Genomic DNA, 21946 nt, shown 5'->3' with positions numbered 1-21946 from the left:
GAGCGTGAATGGTGGCCAATCTCCTCATGCCCTGTGATCGGCTGGCCACCGATTAAGGGTCTCCAGCAATTTAGAGTGTCCAATCAGCCTACCATGCATGTTTTTGGAATATGGGAGGAAACCGGAGTACCCGGAGGAAACCCACGCAGGCCCGGGGAGAACATGCAAACTCCACACAGGTGGACGTGACCTGGATTTGAACCCAGGACACCAGAGCTGTGAGGCTGACGCCCTAACCACTCACCTCACCGGGCCGCCCAAGAGCCAAAGTATATACAAAATATGATAAGAAACAAAGAGCCACATTCATTTTGGCCAGGAGCCGCATGTAGACCACCTTTGGTAACGGGCATAAGCTGAGTGTTAATTCATGACAAATCATAGTCAGGGGATTTAGGTTGGATGTTAAGATATATAATTGTTTTTAAGTATGCAGTAAATTAACTACTCCTGTTTTCGCATGTGATGACAATAAAAAAATTACATCTATTTTTAAGGGCAGGCCGGCGTCTGAGTGGTTAGCGCGTCAGCTTCACATTGGGAGACCCAGGTTCAAATCCATGTCGGTCCACCTGTGTGGAGTTTATGTTACAGATACAGCTTGCTAGCTCTGGATAGTCCACTCTATCACTAGCCAATCATAGTTGGTAAAAGCGATGACGTATCCCTACGCCTGCGAGAAGGCAATGACGTATCCCTACGCCTGCGAAAAGGCATTGTGGTGTTGCCAACTCGAAATCTGATTGGTTAAAGCAAAAGTCTTATCGACGCTTGTTTAATGCAGCAGAGCCTGCAGAACTGATTGCGAAGGCCTTGAGGCACATTTCTGACCCTGGCAACAAATAATGGCTGAAATGTGATTGGTTAAATGCTTCAATATGAACACACACATCTGGAAGCAGTGCAACCAGGGGGAAAAGCAATGAAAGGAAGCTAACAGACAATTTGGAATTATTTAATAAGTATTCATGGATAAAATATAATTAACATCAGTCTGTGATTTAGATATTTCTTAGGCCAGCAGAGAAGGCCTTGAAGGCCCTGACGGCACACCACTGCTTATTATATATATGATATCTGGCTAAAACCATCGAAAGGGATTTCCGGTTTGAATAACCTATAAGGAGAGAGAGATTGCCAGCTTGAGTAACCAATCAGATGGTTCCACATGCGGACACCGAACACCGCATAGACCCACACGCAAGCTGCGCCGGACTAATGCAATTGGTTGCGAGGTGGACGTCGGTGATTCCGCAATAATACACAGGCAAATCAGGCTAGGACTAGGCTACAAGATAACCGCACGTTCGACTCTGTCGCTTCACCTCGAGCTTCATCGCTTAAACAGTAAGGGGGCGGTCATATACGGCGTCAGTGCTATGAATTTTCCGTCGAAGGTTTCTGGGGAGGCTAACACAGCCAACACGACCGGCGAAATCGGGCCACATCCGAGTTGTTAGCTTAGCTTCGGTGGCTATCTATTCTTTAGCACCGTAGACGCTTATTCGGCCACTCGCAGCAGGCACCTGCTCGCTGTTGCGCTGTGCTAAACCCAATTTACACAACTCCACGCTGAAAGGCCTCTTCAACGAGTATTTATTTTAATAGTATACATTTAAAAAACCGTAGTGAAGGACCCTGTAAGGTCAAAGTCAGAACAGAACAGATTAAAGGCAAACTGGTGTCCTCGAGTGGCCGTTCGTGATGGACAACGCGCACACAAAGACGGTTGAAGAAGTTTACACCTTCTTTAACGTGAACGAGAGCACCGGCCTAAGCTCGGAACAAATCAAGAAACAACGGGAGCGTTATGGACCTAACGGTAAGGACTGTGGCTCATTATAAGCACTTGCCGCGTCACGCAACGTTGTATGTCCCTTGCTTTTATCGGAGGCACGTTTATGAAACGAGTGGTGACGTCACGGCGTGCGTAATGGAATAATGTAAACGACTGCTGGACCGATTATGAATTTTTCTTGCCCGGATTCTGTTGTTGCGTAATAGCGACTGATCGTAATTTAACTAGATTTTTTTTTCTGGGTTCCCTTCAGAGTTGCCAGCAGAGGAAGGTGAGTACACCATTGGTTTTCTTTTCATATATGTTTTTTTCATAATTTTCTTGAATAAAATGTTAACTTTTTGTTCTGCAAAGGCAAATCCCTTTGGGCTCTAGTGGTAGAACAGTTTGAAGATCTCCTCGTAAGGATCCTGCTACTGGCTGCCTGCATATCCTTTGTAAGTATTGTTCTTAATTCTTTTGCACCTTTGATTTGGCACAACGTCAGGAGAAGGGCCACACAATGTAGCCAGTTTGACCAGGTAGTCTTTGTGTTGAATTCTTACACCACCGAGAAGACAGCTAAAATTATTTCTTTTTTATTTCTTTTTGCTTATTTTTACGTTGCACGAGCCAGAAGTTGTTTGGTTTCATGACCTGAGACTTTTGGCGACATTGACACAAAACTTATTGGGAATAATATTAGGAGATTGAAGTAATGTCAGGAGAATAGTCGTAAAATTAGGACGTTACGTGGACCGGATGTTGTTCCTGATGATACGGGCGCCTTTTGTAAAGGTTGATGTGAACACAATGTGTTTTTAGCATTGCATTGCTGCACCACAACACCCCATTTCAAATCGGATAGAAATTATTAAAGGCGGCCCGGCGGCTGAGTGGTTAGCACGTCGGCTTCACAGTGGAGAACCTAGGTTCAAACCCAGGTCAGTACCCCTGTGTGGAGTTTGCATGGTCTCCCTGGGCCTGTGTAGATTTTCTATGGGTACTCTGGTTTCCTCCCACATTCCAAAGACATCCATGGAAGGCTGATTGGACACTGAATTGCCCGTAGCTGTGAGTGTGAGCGTGAATGGTTATTTGTGTCTTTGTGCCCTGCGATTGGCTGGCCACCAATTTAGGGTCTCCCCCACCTCCTTGGATATGCTCCAGCACCCACCCCCCCACGACTCTAGTGAGGATAAAGCAGTTCAGAAGATGAGATGAGAGAAATTATTCAACCTTTAAGGCCAGATCCAAAATTCAATTTTTTTGCATACCTTGTGCATTAACATTTTATTTTCAGGTTGTGATAGCAAATTGACAAATAATACATACAATTAAAGCTAAGAGAACACCACTAGTTCACTTGTTGATGTATCGCTCGCATGTGTAGAAATGTTTGTTCATTGGGCAGAAGTTAGACATGTATCCTATTCACATCTCCATGTTGGAAACAATACAATTAGACCGTTCATACTAGATCAATATTTTAAATACGTCAATTATGTAAAAAAATAAATGTAAAGAGCTGCTGTGTAACCACCCACCACAGATTCTCAATAGGTTTTAAGTCTGGGCTCTATTGTTCACCACTATCACCTTTCTGAGGTCCACACTGATATTATTTATCTTTGGATTCTTTCTAGTAGTTCCTTTCATGTCTTCAACTTTCCTCTTGGGGTTCCTTTGTTGTTCAATGTTGCCTTTATGAAAGTTAACAATGTGTTCATAACAATTCAAATGACTGCACAGCTGTGGTACGGAAGCTGATTGGTTGATTAGGTGTGTTTGGAAAGCGAACATCAACAAATGTGCTAATACAGACACTCCTCAACTTACGAACGCAATTGGTTCCGAGCGATTGTTCATAAGTTGAATTTGTTTGTAAGTTGATTTAGTGCTATATTTTGTATTATAATTTATGTTTAAGGCCTATATAAGTATATTGAAGGTTTATATAAGTGCATTTGTATGTTTAAGGCTTGTATAAGTAACACGCATTGGTTTGTACTGAAAAAAAAAAATAAAAAATAAAATGGAGAGAATATGTACAGTACTGTAGAGAGAGAGATAGATTTATGTATTAGAAACTGGCCAAAAGAAGCGACCTAATGACGATTGCACAGTTTTCTTCTTTTTTTCATCATAAATGATGCAGTAGCACTGTATGGCATCATTCAATTGATTTGCAAACTTTGTGCAACGTTCAATATTTGGGTCCTGCTGCTCGATCTTTCTGTTTATAAATGGTACTGAATGTGCAACGCTCACCACTTTCTGACGCGCATCAAGCTTCGTTATTATTGCCACTCGTTTCAAATGAAATGGCTTGCCTCTTCCTTCCAACTCCCTCAATAGAAGCCTTTAGCTTTTTACCAACCATATTCAATATTGGATGCATGAGATATTTAATGATACAAATGAAAAAGGTTCTTTGCACACTGGAGATACATTCACGCACTTCTTCTTCGTTGCAATGCGGAAGGTAGATGCTGGGTGAGCTGAGCTCTCACAGCGCCAGGCGTCGGTATTAGCGGCGGAAAGAAGTACTACTCCGAAAAAGACGCGAAATACAAAATTGGACTTGCGAACATTTTTGGACTTAAACGCAATTTGCAGACATGTTCGTATGTACCGTTGTTCGTAAGTTGAATGTTCGTAAGTAGGGGAGCGTCTGTACTTTTGACCAACAAACTCTTCACTGTATTTGATTGGATGCAAATATAAAGCGTATGTTGTTTATGTTATGCATCAACTAGATAGAGCTATGCAAAAGGAATGTTATACCATGATTAACCAATATTGATCCATATAAGGGCCATCGGATTTATAAGGCACACTGTCGTCTTTTGGAATAATTGGTCTTTGTGCGCCGCCTTTATCGAGCAGAAAATAATAATAATAATAAAAAAGAATATATTTGATACTCTTGTTTTGGCCATGGTCTTTTAGTTGGCACCTGATTTATTTCGACAGCAGCAGAAAGATGGGATTTAAATGTGGATCATCCCAAACAGTCAAATACATTTGTTAAGTCACAGCCTCTAAACTTAGCAAACATAAAACATGTTAAATTAGGTTAAAGTCCTGCAGACTGTATTTGAAAAGATCCAGATGATTTTTTTTTGCATTCGGTGTAAATCAAACAAAACAATGTCTCTGAGCCTGTGTTGTCTCACAGGAATGATGTCAAAACAAGTCAAGTTTAGTTTTTTTGTGTATGGAGGGGAAAGTCTTTCATGTTCCTTAATCAGTGAAAATGTGACAGCCCTCTTTGTAATTTAAATGAACAACCTGTTTACATAAGGGACATTGAAGCCTCAAGTGGCTGATACTTTAAATACTTAAAAATAAAACACAGTTGAAAACATGCAATTACCGATTATAACAGATAGCTTCTTATTTAGTGCCTGCTGATGTTTGTGGACAAGGTCAAAAATATTTTAAAATTTCAAACTGTTTGGTGGTTAGACTGCAATATTTTAGAATTCACCTTGCTGGGATGTGACTTTTTATACTTTTATACTATGGTATGTTTTTTTTTTTACTGGGAAAACACACTTTGAAAAGCTTGGAGTGGCACCACAAATTTTGTTATACGCAGCTGTGTATTTGATTTATTTTGAGGCATTTTCGTTTTATGTCAAGTAATGTAATCCCATTTTATTTTTTACACGAATTCTTCCAATTTCTTAATTTCTTCCTACTGGAAATGACATGGGCATCTTTGATTGTAGACAGACTTTTGAAAGTACTCTTGCCGTATCATTGTGTCGAAGAACAATAAGGGATTTTGTTCTTGCCATTGGCACTAAGCAGGTCTACCTAGACAATATTTAATTAAAACCACTCCATGTGCATTTTCCAACACATTTCAACATGGCTTCATTTTTTTTTTAAATTAAGGTAAGAACATGACTCATCAAATAAATGATGGCATCCTAGTAACATCCTGTATGACATAATGAAAATTTAAACGCTTTGTGGTTTGTTAGCTCACATGAGAGGAGTCATTTTTTAAATTTTTTTAAGTTTGTTATTTTTCTCAGGCATCAAAGCTGGCATGCAAACCACTCAGTTTCTAATGCTTATGCTAATTGAAACACTTAATGTTTTTAAGCATTCAGGAAACTCGACTTTTTTTCTCAGTTTTCACAGATTTTAAATAATGCATAAAAACATTAGTGGGAAGAGATGTTCTCCATTGACGAAATGGTGCCCTACTTTGCCTTTGAGGTCATTAGGTTTGCAGTTTATACCCAAAATATTGAAATTCCAAAATAAGATGAAATGTAAGGGGACAATCCTCAAATAATGACTTTAGTATTTTTTTTCCTATAAATGCATTTTTCAGCTCCAAAAATTGAACTGTCAACATCTACATCATATAATAAACACTAACTAAATTTTGTAATCCAGACCTGAAGACATAATGGTGAATCATTTTTACTTTTTATACACCTAGTTGCATCTATTCCTAATGTATTCTTCTTTACAGGTTTTGGCCTGGTTTGAAGAGGGGGAAGAGACAGTAACAGCTTTTGTGGAGCCTTTTGTGATCCTGCTTATTCTCATAGCCAATGCTGTTGTGGGAGTCTGGCAGGTAAATACCAAATCAACAAATAGCTTATTTATGAGCAAATGATAGGAATACTGCCAGATGATTGGTAGTAATGTAAACGAAGTAACCATTCTTGTGTATTTGGCTTCCTGTTTTTTATGTTAAAAAAAAACTGGTCCATGATAATGACTCTGTTACGCTTAAAAAAACTGGTCCAGGATAATGACTCTGTTACGCTTATAAAAAAAAACTGGTCCAGGATAATGACGTTACGCATAAAAAAACTGGTCCAGCATGAAGTTGTGACTTGTTCTGACCCGACCAAGTCTTCAAATTTCCAGTTCCTCCAAAACATGACTCATTTCCCTATAATATGTTGAAACGGCTAACAAAAAAATAATGCAACCAGCCATTGTGAAGCAAATTCATATTGTACTTAAGTGATTCCTACTCCATAGATTAGTCTAGAAAAGTATGAATAATTCATTGGGGAAGACCCATTCTCTGACAGTCGTCTTGGAACTGTTGGTATGTGGACTAAAAGGTAATTAAAACACTGTACACAGCATTGGTAATTTTTATTAAATGTTCACCGTTGTTTTTGGTCTGACTGTAAAAGCTATGGTCTTCAATATCGGCGTTTTTGATGTCTTGATGATGTGACGATGTCTCTTATTTTGTTTTCAAGGCTTTTTTTGGGTTTGTGTTAACTCCCATTTCTCCCACCAGGAGCGAAATGCAGAAAATGCAATTGAAGCACTTAAGGAATATGAGCCAGAGATGGGAAAGGTGTACCGCCAGGATAGGAAGAGTGTCCAGAGAATCAAGGCCAGGGACATTGTACCTGGAGACATTGTGGAGGTTGCAGGTAACATTACAAAGAGATGAGCTGAATTTTCCCTTTGCAATAGTTAACATAATTCACAAATTGTGAATCAACACAGAATGTAGTGATGTGGAAGTCCCAAATTTCAATATTGTTATTAAAAATACGACAGATGACCGATCAAATGTTCAAATGGATAAAATGTATGCATCTAAGAGAAAAATGTTTCAATTTGTCAGCAAATCTACACGCCAAAAAGTTGGGACAGGTAGCTTTAAGATGCTGGAAAGGTCAATTGTCAATAGAACAAAAAGCTTAAAAATGCTAGGACTGCCCCCTAACATGGAAAACTATTTAGCGGTCCAGTGACAACATAAAGTCTTTATCCTTTCTAGTCGTATGCACCTCCTGTACTGGAATACTATTCGTATATACAAGAGCTGTGAATTTATATATTTATAAATGTCTTGGGATCTTTTGTAGGTTATTTTTCAATTACTGTAAAATCTTGCAAAATGGATATACTTTTTTTTTGTTCATGCTCCCTACCGCATCAGCAAAGGTGGTGAATTGAATCATTCACAAAAAGAAGAAAAAGTCTCTCGAAGGCTCGAACGACCTAGTGAAAGGTCGTTCAAATCTGCTTATCTACGTGCTCGGTCTCCAGAAAGTGTCACGGAACAACAACATCACTCTAATCTTAGTCTGAATAGGTCCCCCATGCTCAGTTGCATGTCCACTTGAATTAAATGATAAATTATTGCTCATGTTGAGATCTTTCATGTTTTCCTACAGATTTTTTTCACCTGAGGAAAAAAAATATGAATATGCGCTTTGTTTCACTTCAAGGACAAGATAATCTGCGTTATTTGCAGTGATTTGAAGAAATATCTTTACTTAGGCAGATCCCCAAATAATGCAAGCTAAAACTGTCCACAAAATATTGGAAGACACGCTTAACAATTAATAAGAAAGTGTTGTGACATTCTTAGTCATTCCATCAGCTTTAATTGTAGTTTAGCTAATCCAATTATGACACCAACGCATGATTTGTCTTCAGACGGATCTGCAATGCATTGAATGATGGTTGATGCATGAACAATGGTTCATGTTTTTATATCTGTCTCTGTGCACGTATGATCTCCAAAGTAGGTTGAAGGTAGGCAGGTTGTCAGGTGGTTCTGATAGCTTTCAGTTCGGTGGATAGCTGTCCATATTTGGCAAGGCCGGTACTACTGTCTGTCTACTTCAGTTTTCACTTACAAAAACTGATTTGTTGTTTTACGGTGGTGCTACTTAAGCATTATTGCTTGATTTAGATGTTTGTTCATTTTCTATTCATAGATTAATTGGGGAAAAAAACTCATCTCAGCCCGGCGGCTGAGTGGTTAGTGCATCAGCCTCACATTGGGAGACCTGGTTCAAATCCAGGTCGGTCCACATGTGTGGAGTTTGCATGTTCTTTCTGGGCCTGCGTGGGTTTTCTCCAGGTACTCTAGTTTCCTCCCACATTCCAAGGAATGCAATGGTAGGCTGATAGGATGCTCTAAATTGCCCCTAGGTATGAGTGTGAGCGTGAATGGTTGTTTGTCTCCTTGTGCCCTGCGATTGGCTGGCCACCAATTCAGGGTGTCTCCCACCTCTGGCCTGAAGTCAGCTGGGATAGGCTCCAGCACCCCCTGCGATCCTAGTGAGGATAAAGCGGTTCAAAAAATGTTGGCATGTGTGGTAACAAAATTAGTCCTATCCTGTCATTCCAGTAGAACATTTGCAACTGATGAAAATAGTTTTTCCATTTTTGGATGTGTTTTGCCAGAGTCGTCAAGCCCAATTCCACGTACATCCCCCCTCTCCTCTGGGCACTTAAGAGGCAGAAGAGGTTTTACTAGTCTGTCTTTACTATTCACATGTGTATTTTCCCCTCCAGAATTACAATTTTATATTGCCTGCTAGCTCAGCTCTGTGTTAAGAAAAAAAGATACTGAATATTAATCACTTGTTATGGCATTTTATTTTTCAATTTATGTCCTCGGGACCAAATTTATTTTGTTTATTTTAAATTGTAGTGTGACATTTTTCATTGTCCTTGTGGTACCTTGAAAATGTTTATATTTTGATGCGAAGCTCACCAAGTCATTTTAAAGTTTTTTCTCTCTCTCAAAATATACAGTAATCCCTCGATTATCGCGGCTTTTTTTTTTTTTATCATCTTTCATATTCTCTTTTCTTATAAAGTAAGGTAACATAGTAACTTTAACAATTGAATAAGCAGGAAAGTAATTTATTATTCACAGAAGTTTCAAACGTGAAACAAAAAAAGATGTGATAGTTATCGTGATAATTATCAACATCGAATGATTTTTGTTTTTTTATCGTTATAACAATTTTTGTCATATCGCCCGGCTCTACCTCAAAGGGATGAGAGAGTAATGGTTTCACTCAAACAACACAGAGGTGGCTCCAGCGTTCAATAAACGCTGTCAGGTTTGAGTTGCTTTCTCCAGTAAGCAATAATAATAATAATAATTAGTAACACATTGGTATCACATCTAATTTTAAACGCCTCTACTGATAGCCAAGATCCACATTCATTGATTTCCTCGCCTGAGGGAAATCCCCCCCAAATTGGTAAACTGTTATACTTCCCAGAAGCCTGACACATAAACACAGGAATAAGCACTATTTGTGCTCCGTTTTTCTGAAATATATATTTTTTAGGTTTCTTAGTTTGTCTTGTCGTGTTGACACAGAGGCAGAATGCCATAAGTAGACAAGCCCGAGAAAAAAATTGCCGCACGTGCCATCCTATCTGTGGCCTGCGCCCACCCAGTTTATAGTGACAATACCCATCCATGTAGTGATCCTAATGATCTTCTGTGCATTTTTGTTCTTTTTGTCCATAGTTGGTGATAAAGTACCTGCAGACATTAGGCTGACCAGCATCAAGTCAACTACATTAAGAGTCGACCAGTCAATTCTAACAGGTAAAGCAAAGTGGCTACTGATTTTCTCACAAATATGAAACATACGTACGCTATAGCTACTAGGTATTAAAGATATTAAGTCTCCCCCTTTTCAATTTAAACACTGCTGAAAAAGTTTTCATGGAACTAATAGCCATCCAGTTGCCATGGATTTGCAGTCACTACAAAATAATCAACCATCAGAGATGGGAAAGAAAGTAAGGCTACAGGGAGGAGACTGTGGGTTTTGTTATTCGGACATCAATGGAAAATATTCAAAGTAGTGTAAAAGGATGGATGCCGAATGTTTGAGAAGTTTAATGCGAATCAAGGCCGCATCCCTTTTCTACTGCCGTAATTGGTTGTGTAGTCCACAGGGTATTTTTAGTGTTTCAAGGTTTTTTTTTCCACTGCTCCTCTTTTCTCCATTCATGGCCACGTAACTTTCAGACACTGCCTGTCGCGCCCTATCAGAACATGAGTTGATTTTACACACACACACTGCCCCACGCAGTACAGCCAAATCATCAGATACTGTCCCAGCTATCATGCTTCCCCTGCAAAAGGTGCAAGCTGATGGTTCTCATGCATGCTTAGACAGCAGAGATTTTTCCGCGCACTGCAGCGCAGCCATTATGTCAACAAAGCACGGCAAGATCAGCTTGTGACCTCACTGATGCTTTTCTTGCTGTTCCCTCTTTGCAGGAGAGTCTGTGTCTGTCATCAAACACACTGACCCAGTGCCAGACCCCCGTGCAGTCAACCAGGACAAGAAGAACATGCTCTTTTCTGTACGTGAGCTATCATTTTATTTAGTACAGTGGAGCTGTCACATGGACACAGCGCTGTTACTGTCATAAAACATCTGTTGCTAAATATTGAGTAATATTTTGCGAAACCAAAGTCATGGAATAAAAATAAAGAAAACTACTCAACTGTTACTGATGTCACAGTACCAGCATTGCAGAGAGGCAAAATGGGTCATTTTCAAAGGAGACGGAATCGGATAAAAAAAGATCGGGGTTCTTAAGTGTTTACATTATTAGATATTAACCCATTAGCTGACATTGATCGAACAATTGTCAAAATGGTTTGGACCTCTCTTGGACCGTCAATAAGGGCGACATGATTGCTCAATTTATGGCATTTGGTGACCGAGTTTATGTAAAAAAATATTTTTAAAATTTTTGGGCAACCTTATGGTGCTGCTCAACTGAAATAAAGTATTTGTGATTTCTTTTTTTCTGCTTTGTTGAAATCAGTCTTTTAGATTTGTAGTTGTTAATTATTGCTTTTCTCTCTCAGGGCACTAATATTGCAGCTGGTAAGGCTGTTGGCGTGGTCGTGGCTACAGGCGGAAACACTGAGATTGGTAAAATCCGTGACGAAATGGCTGCAACGGAGCAAGAACGCACACCATTGCAGCAAAAATTGGATGAATTTGGACAACAGCTATCTAAAGTACTGCATTCATGTTCAGTGGTGGACCACTTTCATTTCATATTGTGTTTGAAGCTAGTAATTTTATGAATACTTTTTATTTCTCCAGGTCATTACTCTGATCTGCATTGCTGTTTGGATCATCAACATTGGACATTTCAATGATCCTGTCCATGGTGGCTCATGGATCCGTGGGGCTGTATACTATTTCAAAATTGCTGTGGCTCTAGCAGTGGCGGCAATCCCTGAAGGTAAACTTTCAACATTCTCAAGTTGTGTTTTTGCAACATTTTTTAAAGCCGAGGCAACGTGTTTTTCCATGGGGAAAAAAATCAGAACCCACAACATAAGCAAAAAAATGCAAGAATAGATTTTTTTCAACATTCTTTTCAGCCAAGGCACAATTTTAAAAATCCCCACCCGTAAAACAAGCAAAAAATGTAAAAAAATAAATTCTGTAGCCTATATTTACAACATCAAGTTGCATGGTAAATAGGAATTTAAATAAACATTATATAATCTGGTTTTTGTTCACTCAGTAGGACACCTGTCTCTATTGTATTGGAGAAGCTATCATTACATCCACGATGAAAGTAAATCATGCTACGACCAGTTTCCTTTATTTATTTTACAGTCAATGAGATCTCAATATATTGCCTCACACCACAGACTTTTTACAAGGAAAGAATCTTAAGTGGATGATTTTCCACGTCACACCCAATAAAATTAAAGTCCACAGGCTTCTTTTATATTATCTGTCTATTATTACTCCTGTATTTTGTAAAATTAACAAATCCATCTATGTTATTCCTCTTCAGGTCTGCCTGCAGTCATCACCACTTGTCTGGCTTTAGGAACACGTCGCATGGCCAAGAAGAACGCCATTGTCCGCAGTTTACCCTCTGTGGAGACCCTTGGTTGTACATCTGTCATCTGCTCCGATAAGACTGGGACATTGACAACCAATCAGATGTCTGTATCCAGGGTAAGAGGCAACTTTAAACTCGGGCAAAGCCTAAGTTGTAGCTTGGTTAGACATTCATGTTCTGTGCTGGCTTGTGTAGTACAATTTTATTTTCTGCACTATAAGGTAGAACTAATACACTATAATCCGATGTTTTATATATGGCTCAGTATTGGTTAATCATTGCATGAAATTGTATGACATTCCAGCACAGCTCCATCTAGTTGATGTATATAACCACCTTTAACTACTACTACTACAGGTCCATCTAGTGCAGGGGTGGCCAACTCCAGTCCTCGAGAGCCACAATCCGGTCTGTTTTCCATATCTCCCTCCACCAACACACCTGAATCAAATAATCAACTCATCAGCAAGCTGTCCAGAAGCTTGATACCAATCCCGATGATTTGATTCAGGTGTGTTGGTGGAGGGAGATATGGAAAACAGACCGGATAACGGCTCTCGAGGACCGGACTTGGCCACCCCTGTTCTAGTGCATGGGCTGGGAACATTTTTGACCTAGAGAGCCATATAAACAATTAATTTTTTAAATGTAATTCTTTGAGATCCATACTCATTTAAAACCAAATAAAATTTATACGCTATTGCTAATCAAACTAGTGTCACAAACACAGTGATGTGGCAACCCGAGGCTCTTATTGGTGCGGTCGGGACTCGGCTCTCACAGAGGTACAGAAATACCACTTGTGATGATTTTTCTTACGATTTTCCCTTCAAAGTAACACACTTGTACACCCTATTAAAACCATGAATATGGAGGTGAAAATTGGGAATCAGGGGGGTGGCTTATACGTGAGAAATTTTAAAATTAAAAAAATTCAAAGCAATTTTCAGGGTGCGGCTTATATGCGAGTAAATACGGTAAACTCATTTAATGGTGTTTTTCTCAGGGTAGCACTTGTGTTGGTATCGTGCCTTCATTTCCGTAATCGTGGGGAAATGTGCTCGACTTAATGTTTGTAGTTATTCTAAGCATTTGGAGTAATTGTATATTCCACTCAGTCACTCCCTGTCACTTGGTCTCGCTAGGTTTGCGTTTCTTTAACTACTACCTTGCTCAGTCTTGAGTATGTTTACTACTCACTATTTTGTGTCTTGAAAATGTGTGTGGGCAAGTAGGCTACTGACATTTTGTGGAAACATCCATAAGCCTGATAACAGAGATTCAAATTTCTGTTTTCTGAAATGCTAATACTTGTGTGGCAATGTTTTTGTTTTCCAGATGTTTATCCTTGACCAGGCAGATAATAATTATTGCTCCTTAAAGGAATTCAGTGTTACTGGCTCTACATATGCTCCAGATGGACAAGTGTGAGTATTGGGCATATCAAAATAAGTTACCCTCTTAAATCAATGTGTTAACATATTGCTCCCTTTCCTATCTGGTTGCTCTCCTGTGTATTAATTTAGGTACCATGATGGCAAGCAAGTAAAATGTTCCCAATATGATGCTTTAGTGGAGCTTGCCTCTATCTGTGCTCTCTGTAATGATTCCTCTTTGGACTATAATGAGGTGAGTTTGTATATGTTATTTAATGTAATGGGAGCTGGTGTTGTAATTTTTCTTTGCCACTTTCAGACTAAAGGGGTGTATGAGAAAGTTGGCGAGGCTACAGAGACCGCTCTGACATGCCTGGTGGAGAAGATGAATGTCTTTGACACGGATGTAAAAGGCCTTTCCAAGATTGAGAGGGCAAATGCCTGCAACTCTGTATGTAACATTTACTTCTGCTATTTTCAAATTAAAAACTCAAATGGCTAAGTGGTATAGTTAAATGAATATACTCATTTTTTTGTGGTTGCTTTTATGATCATCATGCAGGTTATCAAGCAGCTCATGAAGAAAGAATTCACTTTAGAATTCTCCAGAGACAGAAAGTCCATGTCTGTGTACTGTACTCCTAACAAAATTCGATCATCTGCAGGCAAGATGTTTGTCAAGGTAAGACAGACAAACGATAGACAGTATTGCTTACTACCCAGCTGCAGTCAAGACCATACGTTGATGTGCGAAAGTTTTGGAAATGTATTGTTCTGAATTTCTCATCGCTCATCTTCTCCTGCTTTCTTCTTCTTCTGAATTTTAATTCATAAATCACAGTATTAATGAGGACATTTGGAAGACTTTCTTTGCATATTCAATTGTCAAATCTTCAGTCGAGTTGAAAAGACATATGATATATAGTGCTTATACCACATGCGTTCAGCTTTGAGTGTGATTACATCTTACTTTCATTTTCCGAACCGCTTCTCCTCACAAGGGTCCCTAGGGGTTCTGTAGATTATCCCAGCTTACCATGGGCACCAGGCGGTGGACACCCTGAATCAGTGGCCAACCAATCGCGGGGGACACAGCGATGGACCATTCATACACTCACCCCTACCTAGGGGCTAATTAGTGTTCAACCAGCCCACTATACATGTTTTTGGGATGTGGGAGGACACCGTTGTACCCGGAGAAAACTCTCGCAAGCCTGGGGAGAACATGCAAACTCCACTCAGTGAGGACCCACCTGGGATCGAATCCTCGATCGCAGTACTGTGAGGCCGATGCACTAACCACTCGTCCATGGGGTTGCCGTAATTACTTCTCTAAACCAAAAAAATACTGAGTGAGGCTCGTGGTCATTTGAATTGCTTGAGGAAATGATTCCTTGTTTGTTATTCTTTCTTACTTTTAAACCCCCCAATTCTGCTCCTTCATGCAGGGTGCCCCAGAAGGAGTGATTGACAGGTGCACACACGTTCGTGTAGGTGGCAGCAAGGTGCCCATGACCCCCAGCATCAAGGATAAACTCATGGCGGTGATCAGAGAGTATGGAACTGGCAGGGACACCCTACGCTGTCTTGCTCTTGCCACCCGAGACGAACCCATGAACAAAGAGGACCTGGTGTTAGAAGACTGCACCCGCTTCATAGACTATGAAGTATGAGCAACTTTTCATTTTTGACTGTGCTGTTTTTGGTGGTCTGATTTTTGTCATGCCTCTCAAAACAAATCACAATTTCATCCACTTAACAGTTTTTTGTTTTTTAAAATACGTTTTGTCATATCTCAGACTGATCTGACCTTCGTGGGCTGTGTCGGGATGCTGGATCCTCCCCGTGCAGAGGTGGCAGCCTCCATTCGACTCTGTCGTCTCGCAGGCATAAGAGTAATTATGATCACAGGAGACAACAAGGGTATGTAGCAAGGTCTTAGTATGGCCCATTTCTGTCCAATGTTTAGTTCCTTTTTAAGTAGGCTTTTGTGCAAAACAAGAGGAAATTCTGAATCATATCAGCACTGACACTCAAACTTTAGTCTTTCATGCAAATGTTTTTCCTCAAAGTCCACATATTTAAATCATGTCCCGTTCCCGCGCATTTCAGGTACAGCCGTTGCAATTTGCAGGCGCGTTGGTATTTTTGGAGAAGATGACGACGTCGGCAGCATGGCATTCACGGGCCGAGAGTTTGACGATTTGAGCCCCTCCGTGCAACGAGAGGCAGTGGTTAAGGCTCGCTGCTTTGCTCGTGTGGAGCCGTCCCACAAGTCCAAGATTGTCGAGTATCTGCAATCCTATGATGAGATTACAGCTATGGTAAAAATGAGCTGACCTCCAACCACTCTCAGTCAGAGCTTGCAGTTAACTGTGCGTCTCACTGACCTTTTCAGACTGGCGATGGAGTGAATGATGCCCCTGCTCTCAAGAAGGCAGAGATTGGCATCGCCATGGGTTCTGGCACAGCAGTCGCAAAGACGGCCTCTGAGATGGTGCTCGCTGATGACAACTTTGCCACTATTGTGGCCGCTGTTGAGGAAGGCCGAGCCATTTACAACAACATGAAACAATTCATCAGATACCTAATCTCCTCTAATGTGGGCGAAGTTGTCTGGTAAGGTTGTGCGCAGAATTTTTACATCGGCCTTCGCATGTTTCCCGTTCTCACTTGATCCTTGGTGGTGTGTTTGTAGCATCTTCCTGACTGCTGCCCTCGGCTTCCCTGAAGCTCTTATTCCAGTCCAGCTGCTCTGGGTCAACCTGGTGACTGACGGTCTGCCGGCCACCGCTTTGGGCTTCAATCCGCCTGACTTGGACATCATGAACAAGTCTCCCCGCAACGCTCGTGAGCCTCTCATCTCTGGGTGGCTTTTCTTCCGGTACCTAGCAATTGGATGTAAGTCTACCACAATGTATGTGGAGTGGTGTGCATCTTAAAACAAACAACCCAATCCATGTCTGTCTAATTATCTGTAATTTACTTGCGCCATAATATTGTCCACCTACCTTTTTTTGTTTGCCTGTACTTTCATGCCTTTTATCAGAGTACGTGTCGTGTCTGTAACGGTGTACACAACGATGTGTTCTTGGTTTGTGTCACCAGGTTATGTAGGCGCTGCCACAGTGGGTGCTGCTGCCTGGTGGTTCGTTGCCGCAGAAGATGGACCAAGGATCACATTTTACCAGCTGGTATAAACTAAAAGCTTGTCAATATTTTTTTTATGTCTACTCAAAGCTTTAATATTTAACTCAGTTCCATCAACAGGATCTTAACATTTATGTAATTTGGGTTGTTCACAGAGCCACTTCCTGCAGTGTGGTGCAGATAACCCACACTTCCAGAATATAGACTGTAAGATTTTTGAGTCTCCTTATCCAATGACAATGGCCTTGTCTGTGTTGGTCACCATTGAGATGTGCAATGCCCTCAATAGGTTGGTTTGGACTACACGACCATTATCGCTATCAAAATGATGTCTTCCTTTTAAGACAATGCATTATTTTCCATTTCAGCGTGTCGGAAAACCAGTCTTTGCTGCGTATGCCGCCCTGGGAGAACGTGTGGCTGCTGGGAGCAATCTGTCTTTCGATGTCCCTACACTTCCTCATCCTCTATGTGGAGCCTCTTCCGGTAGGTCCTTTAATGGCTGTACCTCGGGGCTGCAGGGTGATAAAATGATCACAATAATTATCGTCAAATATTTGTCAACAATAACGATAAAAACTTAAATTTGAAACTAAATTTGAAATGCAATTACTCCACCCGAACACCTCAAAGAAGAGCTGTGCTGATGTGACGAACGCTAGTTCCAGAGCAATGTTCAGTAGATGAAAAAAATGGTAAGAAATTGATAGCTTTTTAGCATGGTTAGCAATAGAGCAACTAACATGGAGCATGAAACCAAAAGCACTAGAACATAGCCAAAATGAGCGATTGATGTGCAGGACAACACCGAGCCGACCCAGTAAAAGATTAAAGTCTCTGACGTTTTCTTTCTTTATTTTTTTTAAATGCCTCCTTAAATTCTTGTGCACAACCAGCAAGCAGCCTAATTGAAAATTTCCATCTCTTAACCAATTCTCTGCATTTGAGGACGGCCTGTAATTCTTTGGTTACTTAATATCAAGGAGTAACCCCATTTTATGCAAATGTCATGAAAATGTTGCATAAACGTGCTAACTTGGGTTAAAATGGGTTAAGTCCAGCCAACTTAAATAAATAAATGACTGCCTGATGTGGTCAGCTGTTATTTAATTACTTTCTGATTTCATGGCCCCTAAAATTTTCAGCGAAGCCATTTTTTTTTTGCATTCGACAGCCCACTATTGATTGTGCATAAAAAGCACAGTAGAAATAAGTCTTGGGGGACTCTGGACTTAACTTATCTGCTCACGTTTTATTGTTCTGTTCTCCTGCCAGATCATCTTCCAGATCACACCTCTAAATCTGACCCAGTGGCTGGTGGTGCTCAAGATCTCGCTGCCGGTCATTTTATTGGATGAGGTTCTAAAATTTGCTGCTAGGAACTACCTGGAGCCGGGTAAAGAGCTGGAGAAGGCCGGCAGCTCGGAAGGCTGCTGCCTGGCTGCATGTATGGAGGGCATCTCCTGGCCCTTTGTGGCCCTCACCCTCCCCCTAGTCCTCTGGATCTACAGCACCGACACTAACATGGCTGACATGTTATGTTGCTGACTTATTTGAGCACAACCTCGACTTTTCCATCACAGCCATCACTCCCCCGTGCCCTCCTTTCGCTCCCCTTCATCCCTCTCAGCCCACCTCCACGTGCGTAGTTTGTGTGTGTGTTGTTTTTGAATTAGTGAGCGTGTATGAGAAAGAGGAGGCGCACCTGAAACACGAAGTGTTTTAGCACTTCAAAATCTAAATTCACTTTAAAAGACACCTGTTTTGTGTTGGCCCGTTAGCTGAACATCAATCATGTAAACCTGGACTAGGTTATTTGACTATTGTCATTTCCTCTTTAATTTTTAGATTTAATCCCCATGCCCTTTTAAGCTTTAGGTCACTCGTTTTTGTAAGCGCGTCGCCAGTGTCACTACAGTATGGTAACTATTATTTTGCATAACTTCCCTCCTTACAAAAAGATAGTTGGAGAATCAAGAAAATTGTGAGTCTGTACAGAGATTGAACACTATTTTATGCAATTTTTTTTATGGCTCTATATATTTGTTGGACCAGCGTGGCTTAGACGTACCGCCTTGAGTTTTCTTATGTTTACCATTGTGTCTTCAGCGTAAACTTTTTTTTTTCCAGAGGACAAACATCGTGTGGCAGATGAACGAGGGAGAGGTTTGGGAGTGAATGTTGGAATGCGCCGATTAGATTGGGTTTTGGGTAGAGGCAATGTTCCATTAAAAAAAACAAAACAAAAAAAATGCATGTCCTGTGACCAAGCATGACCTGTATGTGGTTGCTCATTTCTAATTTGGGTATCCCTTGAGCCCCAACTGTAAGACTAGAAGTTATTATGGATTGTTTTCATTACTGCTATGATTTGAAAGTCATTTTTTTCTGCACTGGAAAGATCACAGCTACCTCAATGTGATACTAAGGTATTTTTTCGTTCCTCTTTTTATCTTTGGATGATTCCACCGCAGTTTTGTTCTGCTATGACATCTGAGGTGTGACACCACCCCACCCCCAACCTACCCAGAATTTCTTGTGCAGAAAATAGACCAGTCTTTCTTCTAACCAGTTATGGGAAAAAATCCTTTTGTCTGTTTTTTTTAACATCCATTAATTTAATTATTGGTGTTTTGCTTTAGTGACCAAGTAGCTCAAGATAGTTCATTACCATCTTGATGGTGTTTGATTCAAAGGACAACAATAAGGACCAACTAATATTAGAAATTTCAAATGAATACTACAAACTGTTTTTTTTTTATGTCAAGAAAAAATATACTCTTAAACCTTTGAATCAAAGTGTTTTGTCATTATTTCATTTACTGTCACAAAGTATAATGGATATCCACTTAGGAATGCTTAGCTTTTCGATATTATTTTACTATTAACAGTTACTTGTCGTGAACATGTTTGAGTTTAACCGCAATAATACTGTTGGTGAGAACGCTGAAACAATTTTAGTGGTAATTAGAAGCCTGGATGTGTTTGTGCCCCTTGACGTCAGTGTTTTTTTCTTCTTTCAATGCCTGCCACTGGCTCCTCTTTCACCCGAGTGAGTATATCTTGTCGTCCGTCACTTTACTAAATCCCTCAATATTGACAAATTAAATGAGATCATTTTTCCCTTCCACTGTCAAAATGATTTTAATATGCCCCTTTTTGCTATAATTTGGATTGTAATGTTGCATTGCTCACACCGAATGCAAACTGTGCCACCATTTTCACCCCGTTGTGTTCTTGTAAACCATACAAATGAAGATTTTCATTTAATTGTCCTGATGTTATGTGTCTCCCTAGGTTGGCTTTCCTAAATCTTGTTTCGAAGGACCAAGCACATGATTCTGCGCTCATGACTGTATGTATCCATGAAATTAAATCTTACTAAAGTACATATGAAACTATAGAAAAAGCGGTGCTTAAGGTTAGCGGTGTCCAGCTTATTTTTTTTTCCCCATGAGGACCGCTTTGAAAATAAACAAAGGATGCAAGGCGAACACTTATTTAATATTTTTTTGTTCAGAATCTGGTAAAAAAAATGTATTAACTCAATGGTGTTCAATTGCTGCCACCCCCAGTCAAATTGGATTGGACATCTTATCGCTGTCAGTGAGACATGATGATGCCATACCAAATTTCTAAGTTGAAATGCATATGTCTATAACTATCAAATTGAATGAAGAAGTGAAGGGGTTTAAGCAAATGAAATAATTCAAAGATATAAGGATATTCCAAAATTGTATAATTCTATGTACACTGCTGAAAAAGAAATCCAAAATTATTTTAACATGTCAGGGTTTAACCCCTTAAGCTTCTAGAGAGGTGCTGTATAAGAGACTAGATCCGTGTCGTGTTAAAACTGAAATAAAAACTGCACAGAGGTCCGTAGTTTGGACACTTCTGCTTTAACTATGAATGATTGCTTTGTTCTCTAATTTCAGATTTAAATAAAATATTTTTTGGGTTCAGAATGTGCAATTAACTGGCACAGAAGGAAACATTTTAAGAGAACATACCAAATATGAGATGCGTTAAAGAAATTATTTTACACTTCCCTACATCTACATTGAGGTTATACCCATGTTCCTCCATCCTTGCATGAGGTGTCCTCCTCGCCTCCTTCATGCTAGTTTTAACTTTGTTGAGGCAATGTAAAATTGGGCTTGGCTTGCATTTCGTGTACAAACATCATGCATGCCTTGCAGCTGTATGTAGGCTTTGCAATTTGTAATTATAGATTCTAATGTATAAATACGCTTAAGTTTAAGATGGTTCTATGACTTGGGGAAATCACTGTTTTTATTGTAACGTTTGCACAATTAGACACAGGACTCTGATACTTCATATTTACCGTAGGTCAACCAATCAGTAGTGGTTTATTCATTAAGGACATCCTTGGAATAGAAGTGTTGTTTTTGTTTTAATTGTCTCTAGGTCTTTATGATCCTCTGTGTTAGGCAACAACTGTAAAACTGTGATCCAATATGAGGCGTACTGTGCGGTCCCTACACAGGAACCGGAATTTAAAAATGTATAATCTATATATAAAAACGAATTAAGACATTCATTATTAAATTCTGACGATTGTAGATGCATTACAGAGGTTGTGTTTTCAGGTTAATAAAGCTCATGTTTTAACTTTGTTCATGGCCATTCATTTTGTGACGGGTGGAAAAAGTATCGTGTGTTGCAGTTAAAACATCACCTTATTTCTAAACAGTGGTGTGCCGTCAGGGCCTTCAAGGCCTTCTCTGATGGCCTAAGAAATATCAGAATCACAGACTGTTAATTATATTTTTTCCATGAATACTTATTAAATAATTCCAAATTGTCTGTTAGCTTCCTTTGATTGCTTTTCCCCCTGGTTGCACTGCTTTCAGATGTGTTTTCATATTGAAGCATTTAACCAATCACATTTCAGTCATTATTTCTTGCCAGGGTCAGAAATATGCCTCAAGGCCTTCACAATCAGTTCTGCAGGCTCTGT

General features: G+C 40.0%; 1 protein-coding gene across 1 annotated transcript; it reads left to right on the top strand.

Moving 5' to 3' along the window:
- Positions 1–1141: 1141 nt before the first annotated feature.
- On the top strand, positions 1142–21602 carry atp2a2b (ATPase sarcoplasmic/endoplasmic reticulum Ca2+ transporting 2b). The gene is made up of 24 exons (XM_077623611.1): positions 1142–1822; positions 2052–2069; positions 2153–2235; positions 6276–6380; positions 7068–7206; positions 10068–10148; positions 10833–10918; positions 11433–11588; positions 11677–11818; positions 12386–12552; positions 13775–13863; positions 13963–14065; positions 14132–14263; positions 14375–14494; positions 15261–15479; positions 15612–15735; positions 15925–16136; positions 16211–16431; positions 16511–16713; positions 16921–17006; positions 17118–17251; positions 17331–17448; positions 18238–20014; positions 20260–21602. The coding sequence occupies exons 1-23, from the start codon at positions 1705–1707 to the stop codon at positions 18508–18510; spliced, it is 3129 nt and encodes a 1042-aa protein (XP_077479737.1). The 5' UTR covers positions 1142–1704; the 3' UTR covers positions 18511–20014; positions 20260–21602.
- The last annotated feature ends 344 nt before the right edge of the window (positions 21603–21946 follow it).

Source organism: Stigmatopora argus, chromosome 16 (genome assembly GCF_051989625.1).
Source record: "Stigmatopora argus isolate UIUO_Sarg chromosome 16, RoL_Sarg_1.0, whole genome shotgun sequence".
Lineage (NCBI taxonomy): Eukaryota > Metazoa > Chordata > Actinopteri > Syngnathiformes > Syngnathidae > Stigmatopora > Stigmatopora argus.
The sequence above is the reverse complement of the archived record's forward strand: the minus strand, read 5'-3'. Positions and strand labels throughout refer to the sequence as shown.

What these genes read in the sequence shown, in the direction of transcription:
- atp2a2b (XM_077623611.1), top strand. Translation starts at nt 1,705, where the DNA reads ATGGACAACGCGCACACAAAGACGGTTGAAGAAGTTTACACCTTCTTT. An exon ending in CGACCAGTCAATTCTAACAG is followed by an intron (nt 10,149 to 10,832) that starts GTAAAGCAAAGT and finishes CCCTCTTTGCAG; the next exon opens with GAGAGTCTGTGTCTGTCATC. An exon ending in TTGGACAACAGCTATCTAAA is followed by an intron (nt 11,589 to 11,676) that starts GTACTGCATTCA and finishes TTATTTCTCCAG; the next exon opens with GTCATTACTCTGATCTGCAT.